Genomic DNA, 7,445 nt, shown 5'->3' with positions numbered 1-7,445 from the left:
ACACTACAGCTTAGAGCCATATTACAGCAAGAAGATTTGTATATTTTCGTTTCAACAATCTGTTTTGCGTCAAGATTGGGGGCATGCAGCACGCACACAGCTCAACTAGTGGTGGCCTTCGACGACATGCCGACACATGCTTTTACTCCAATTCACCGTTGGTAGGGAACGTTCGTTCTCAGAAACACCATTGAGAAAATGGGTAACCACGAGTTATGTTTTGATCGCAGCATTACAGTAATTTGACCCATGATTAAGGTAATTAATAATTCACGTTTTGTGGCACGATTCGTTATTAATGCGAACTTAATGAATAGCATTGAGAAGGACATGTCTTCAGTCCGCCTGTGGTGGCACGCGAACACACGTAAGCACCGTAAGATCATTTCTGTGGTTATAGTGTTATAACACGACGCGGACACAAGTTGCATTGACATTCTAAGCTACTTCACACATTCAAATGTATGTTCACACTTTAGACACAGTTACTCGAACGAACAGTCAACAGCCACGCCAAACAATTTTTTTCCCTGCTTAAGGCACAACTTAAAAAGTTCAAAGGTGTCAATAGGCAAATGGGTATGCCGTGGTCTACTGAAGCACGAAGGCGAACTGTTTAAGGTATCTGGTAATATGTCAAAACATGATGTTTGTCTAAAACTGAAAGATGGTGCTTGTATGCCTAAAAATGGCTGGAAATATAATTTTCTTCCCAATTAAAGCTCACGTTTGAAATGGCAAGACGTCATTACCTAAGAAAGATTATGTTTACTCCATCACAGTCTTCAACCATTGTGTCTGCGGGACATCGGCACGTCACCTTACCTAAATTCAGCAACTGTAGATATTTTAAACTTAGAAACTCCTGGTGTTCTAAAAATTAAGTAACCAGAACAAGTTTCAGGTACAAAACGCCCACAGGCATTTTGCCACCTTCAGGTGAAGTCCACGAGATGTTACCTGTCTTCCCAAAATGACAGGCATTTTCGTAAACAACACCAGCACGTGATGCTTGTTTGTCTAAAAAGCTTCAACTACGCCCCGGCACAACATTCCGGGGAGGCAAAAACAGTGCTCATGTGGCTAAAAATAAAGTGCGCCAAAATAGGGCATGGCACAGGCCTTGCCATTTACTGGAAGAACGTAGTTTATGAAAGACTTGTCGACATCGGCGTGTTTACAAAACAGGCTGAGTGCCTCATACTGCACTCTGGCCTTGCGGGACTGAAACATTGCCTAAAATGGCGTGTTGCATCAGGATACTATAAAAATGACTAAGCTTCACTTTGTAAAGTAGCCTAATGCTCCTGCTACAAACTGTGTTACAAGAAGAAAGCCTGGACACTTGTAGATACCGCGTCAGACCCTGAAAAAAAGACCAACAGCCAGCTTCACTTGCGTGAAGTTTGCTGTGCCACAGATTCGTCTATGGTTGCAGATGAGCCATAGTACAGCTTGCATAAGCGCCAGCTAAAGCGTGTCCCACTGCTTGGTGTCACGAGTAAGGTAAACAAAGCTTTTAACCAACTTGTAATATAATCACGTCTAAAAGAAATGGTGAATTTCAGTGATGGTAAAGGGCGACTTTTCACAGGGGCGAAATGTACTTTGTCACCTACTGTGAATAATCTTTTTCATTAAAGAATTGAGCAAATGGTGGATGATCAATGGTCAGGGAAGGTGGTATTCACGTTGAAGATGCCCCAGTGGGATAAAGATGCTACAGCAGGCAATGACACAGCTAAGACTTCCGAACGTGTTCTAAATATTTCTCTAGCAAGCTTTTTATAGACGAACATACTTTTTGGCCATCTTTAATGTAAGTTATCAACTCAGCCCGTTCTGATTAGCATCTTGTACAGTTTCGCTTGTCCCCCGATAATACACTTTTAAAGTACCAGATCTCCGGAAACATACTCGATCAAGTATCAGTGCCCTGCGGGATGTTTCTGAAGTGGTTGGACTCCGTTTAACCAACAAATGTCCGCCACATTTCAAACTACTAAAATATGCTTACAAGGCAAAAAAAATATAAACAAAAGCAACAAATCTAAACGCCTTTCAAGAGAACACAACTGATTCATACAAAAACAAGAACAAAAAGGAACACAAAGGTATGAAGTGGTTTATTTACTGCATTTTTCAATGGCAACAATTGCCTCTCTGTTTGTTTAGAAGTTGTCATGATGAACACTGAGTGAGTTGATCATGAACACAGTTCTCAAAATGGAGTACATATAAGGAATTACTATGCGATTCTTGCGACTAAAAGACGCATATATCAGTTGAGCTCTACGCAATAATGCTAAATTAATGGTTACAGCGTGGAGCTCACTTTTAATAACGTCGTGCTAACGAAGAAATGGCCACTGTTTCATTGAAAAAGCTTGATAGATGCTATGACAAAGTTCTAACTCGCGTCCACACAGATGCAACATACCATTCATACAGTGTTTTTTTCATGCGCATTATAATAAACTACGATAGAGCTGCCAACAACATAGGCAAATGAAAAGCAAATGAATTGCCTACACATAGTGGCCGTATTTGTTGGACCATGACCAATTTTATGCTCTGAGAACTCATTGCGTAAAAATGTCCAAAAAACTGAAGCTGAATGGGAGTGAATTGTAGCAACAATTCTACGTTCATAATGCGTAAAGTGTTCTATGTCGGACACGTCGTTCAGCACTTGAAAAGAAATATCCTAAATTGGAAATATATTGAGGCAATAACACATAAAAGTATAATTAAAAAGCAGGCCAAAATAATAACCGGAAATATGTAATGTAAAAATGACTAATACAATCATAAACTAATATTTCCATGTTTTGGGTACTCTTAAATTTCTGTCATCACCATAAAAATATTACATGAGCCGCTGGTAAATCAATCACGTTAATCGACAGTATGCAAATGAATTTAGTTTCAGCTATTGCGAAGAAAATACGATGCCCAGGGTATTTTTGAATCGTTGTTAGAAATTTAAACCAGCAAAGTATACCCGGAACAATTCAAATAACCGCAAAATCAGGCGTGTGTTCACCTCGCAGAACCAAGGACACAGTTAACATTAGGAACTACGCATTTCTCAGCACCCTGATGCGCAGAGGTAGCAACGGTGTTGGAAAAAGTGGTTGCACATCTTGATACAATTAGCGGCGAATAGCTTTCAATGCCTGCAGCAATAATCAAGGTAACTTTTTCACCGCGCGGAAAAAAGACAAATGCGTTCCAATTATTTTGGTCTTCTGTTCGGCCTAGACTATCTGTCCGCAGGCAGCTGGAAAAATGCCGGTAATGCACCATCCTCATCATCCGGTGGCTCCAGAGACTCACGTATCGACAATATGTTTCGATTTGATCGTAGTGCATAGCGTAAGAGAGACTGGAGACAGATAGAAAACGTATGCCCAGAGAAAATTTCTACAGAAGGAATGCAAAGCTGCAATTCTTGGTTTCTCCTAAAAAGCAGTGAAAACATTATTCAGCATCCTTTTGAGCCCCAAGGGTGTGGCAGAACATGAAAGCAGTGGAAATGAAAGCAGAGATAAAGCTAAGTTTGGTTAGCTGGCAGTTAAAGACAAGCGTTATTGGCACTCTTTTTGCATGTAATCGGACAACATATACGCATCCGCCCACTGAGCTGTCCTTCCCCCGAGTGCAAACTTGTTTTAACAAAGGCCTAAAAATTATGGGGGCTCTTGAAGGCAACGACAGACGCTGAGGTTACATTTTAAAGTACTTTTGAAACTTTCCCACCTCGATTTTTGGTTAGGTTGGTTGTATGCTTCTTTATCAATGGTATGGTCTAGGGCGTACAACCGTGAGGAGCTGAAGAATATCAGTAGCAGCCACTATGGCTGCACAATCAGCCAGATGCCGTCGCAAGAGCAGGAAAGCAGTGAGGATAAACACCGAGTCAGAAGCAATAAACAATTTAGTTTAAAGCAAGGGAATCAACAAAACGAGTACTGATCTGCTCTCTCACATGCTTAATAAACTATACAGTAATAGTCCATCTGGCTCACGTTGTTTTAATGCCGCACTAGCAGCTATCCCTGCTTTGCGTCTCTAGAACGTCGCACGCCGAAGAAATGGCGAAAAATACTAAGTGAGCAATTATCATAATACGAAGAAGCAAAACGTACTAAGGATCAATTTTGGTGAGTTTGAAACTAAGCGCCATTATACTTTCAAAACTTCCACACGTCATCTCTGAGCAAAGTAACGTAACAATGACACGGGATGCAACGTTTGCCATTTCGGCAATATTTTCATGGCCTCGTGCTCTGAAAATGACTGCCCTTCAAAGAATAAATTAATCTACACTTCGAGAGGCACCATGCACAAGCCAGCCTTGGCTATTATCTTTTGATTAAAGCTGGAGAAATTGAAACAGAAAAAAAACGAGAGCCCATAAATGTTCGATATGTGGCGGAGATGTAATGCAGCACTGCTCCTACTTATCACGCTCCTACATTCTCTTTTCTATTTTGTTCCTACTCGCGTCGTTAATGGAAGCATTGGTTTACTGAAAGACATTTGGAACATCTCGGCGGAGATCTTTTTTCCTTCGGCTAACTTAATACCTTAATTACAAAAATATACGTGCATATATTTTGACGAGCATACCGATTTATGTACACACATGTCTATACCTACACACACATACATATATTTGGTCTGCATCGTTGTAACAGGCCGCCCACTTTACACAGCGTCGATGGATCCGAGCTTTGAAATTTGAGAATTGGCATTGTATAGCCCATTATCTTGCTATGAGGTGAATTCCCTCTGTAGTTTTCAGAAACAACCTTGAGAAAGGCTTTTTAGCTTGGAACTATAGTTCTTCCATGGTTCGAATGCCATCTGTTTGCAATATAGGCCATAGCAAAAGTTACTTCCTGTCAAAAAATTATGCGGACGAGTACTTTCGCGGCAGAGTTTCTATGCATTCTCCGAAATCTTTGGAAACTCACCAGCAGAATTATAAGCTTCTGTTCACTTCCGCAGGTTTGGCGCGTCAAGCCATGTCAGCTAAGTTCGCTCTATAGCGTGGCTGCCGAAACACGAAAATTGCGATATGGGCATTGCGGATCTGTTACAACGAAGCACACATTGCACAACTGTGTACAGACGCTAGGCTGTTCTCTTTTTTTTCATGCGTTTTCTTTTTTTACATCTTTGTATGTTTCAGCCGTGTTCAGAGAGTTATGTGCTGCCGTTTGCGACTGGGGTAGGGCGAGCGATGACGACGTTCAATGGCTGTTGCTTGTAGTGAGAATGTGTCAACGACGATGAAGTAACTCGAAGCCGTCCAGTCCCCGAAGGATGATGGGCGGATGATAAACAGTTCTCCTCTGGATGAGAGCCGCTGAGCCTAGACATCCTTGGGCTTTTCCGATGCCACCACTACCAGCATCTTTTGTAAAAATAGCGTGGCACAGTCTGTAAAGCGTGAGAGAAAAAACACAAGTAGGTTACAATTTGCTCAAATTTTGAACTCGGTTAAATTTGAAGTGGATGACTTAGATCATTGATTCCAAATAAAGAATGAAGCAGGTCTGATGATGCAAATCCCTCGTGCTACAATATGAGCCCACTGCAAAATTTGGAAACGTGATGACGCGTGGAAAAACGCGTTCCAGCATCATAATATTCAAATAAAAAAGAAAAAGTGATGTTTTTAAAATTTGACCTCGATAATGCAAGTGTTAAAATGTTAAGGACTAGCATGAAACGGCGTCTTCTGCACTGTACCTGCCAATTCACCTATTTACAGGAGGTTGACAAACAGTTGTTTGTCCGCGACAAGGTAGGCATAAAACAGCAACGACATCACATTATTTGTTAATGGCTGCGCACTGACCGTGAGTGTAAAGCGATAAAGAAAATTGCTAGCTGTAATATTGCCACATGTCACTACCTCCCCTCGTGAAAATGCAGTGCGGAGGATTACGCTGGAGGGAACTTTTTTACGTGACAACCAGAGCAAAACCGCTCGACAGAAAACGTCTAGTAACTGCTAGAACGTTTTCCACATTTGAAAACATGGTTCATGATTTTAAGCAAAAGTTTATCAATAGACAAAACAGTTTTAACTTCTTTGTGTCAATTTCTATGCATAAAATGTTACTATGCAATGGGTTTACCCGAAAATATTACATTCTCGTTTAAGATTGCTATTTCATGATGGTATAAAGGCTGTCTCAGTGCACTTTCAAGCATATCGCACTTAAATTTAATTTTGATATTTCTTAAATGAACAGTATTTCAAACTCATACTGAGATATGCTTATGCAAATTTCGTGCAAAATAATACACCGTTACCGTCCACATTATCCAGTGCTGTAGAAACAAAATCCCTTTTATTCATACTGCTCTGCACTTTAACCCAGGCTTAAGGCGAGGTGGAAACATGTTAACATTAACCGCACTTATTTGAGGGCACGTGCTCGGATATCTATGACAACAGAGGTGAACAATCAGTTTGAATATCTCAAGTATAGTTTGTACCGCTTCTCCTGTTTATTTGATGCAAAAAAGTTGGTCATCTGACGTAATAGTGCTTTAGATAGGTTGTTTTAGCCTTCACTTCGAGAAACAGAAAAACTGTTATCGCTCTTTCTCTACCTTGTCAATGTCTCCTCTGTTTATTTGTTGATGTCTAACATTTTGTTTATTTGTTTGATTTTTCTTCTATACCTGTAATTATTTATTTATTGCGTTGTCACGCTTACTCCGCCCACTATCGTAAAGGTAGTCACCTTCGTGTAGCCGTGCACACAACTGGGTGGGCACACTCTTTGTGCAAATAAAACTATCTCTATGACTATGGCTACCGGTTTTTTGCAGACGCTTGGTACACTTCACGACAGTTAAAGAAGCGAAATCGTCCTTCGCGATTTTCTTGCATTGTACTGCACGTGTTGTGTCACAAAAATTTTGGTGTGGTAGCTTGCTTAAGAAACAATCGCAGTGTACTAAAGCTGCGCGAGCACCGGAACTTTTACTCCCGCACTATGTGCAGTTGCGGAAGGTAACACAATGTTTATGTCAGCGTCGAAATCGAGATATAGCAACTGTTAGCCTTGTTCCGAACGGCGTACTTCAAAATCACGCGACCCAACAATTTTGTCGCATTAAGCTTTTGTCAATAGAAAAACACCGTTATGGAGAATTAGCCGAGGTTCTTCCAAACGTTTGTGCTACAATAGCCAATCAACGCCTTGCAGTCATGTTAAAAGTTCGACGTCATTTGTCTAGAAGTTCAAAGTGCTTTGTTCATAAATAAAACTACAAGAGATAACAAAATGTTAATTCAACCAATATGTACATATAACTATGTCAAACTAGCCCACCATCGGAAGAACTGTGAATAAGCGCGTATGTACGGCTCAGCAGTCTCTTTTTTTGTGACTGCGCGACCCTTCTATCTAAGG

The 7,445-nt window shown here is 40.7% G+C and overlaps 1 protein-coding gene across 1 annotated transcript in view; it reads right to left on the bottom strand.

The window, feature by feature from the left end:
- Positions 1–2,108: 2,108 nt before the first annotated feature.
- The window catches only part of LOC144142448 (large neutral amino acids transporter small subunit 2), a 113,543-nt gene continuing 108,206 nt past the window's right edge, over positions 2,109–7,445 (bottom strand). The window contains exon 12 of the mRNA XM_077673967.1: positions 2,109–5,451. Coding sequence (XP_077530093.1) covers positions 5,384–5,451 — 68 coding nt within the window. The 3' untranslated portion in view covers positions 2,109–5,383. The remainder of the gene's footprint in view (positions 5,452–7,445) is intronic.

Source organism: Haemaphysalis longicornis, unplaced genomic scaffold (assembly GCF_048455015.1).
Source record: "Haemaphysalis longicornis isolate Haplotype H1 unplaced genomic scaffold, Haemaphysalis longicornis Haplotype H1 scaffold_6, whole genome shotgun sequence".
Classification (NCBI taxonomy): Eukaryota; Metazoa; Arthropoda; class Arachnida; order Ixodida; family Ixodidae; genus Haemaphysalis; species Haemaphysalis longicornis.
Note: the sequence above shows the minus strand (reverse complement) of the source record. Positions and strands in the feature narration are given on the sequence as shown.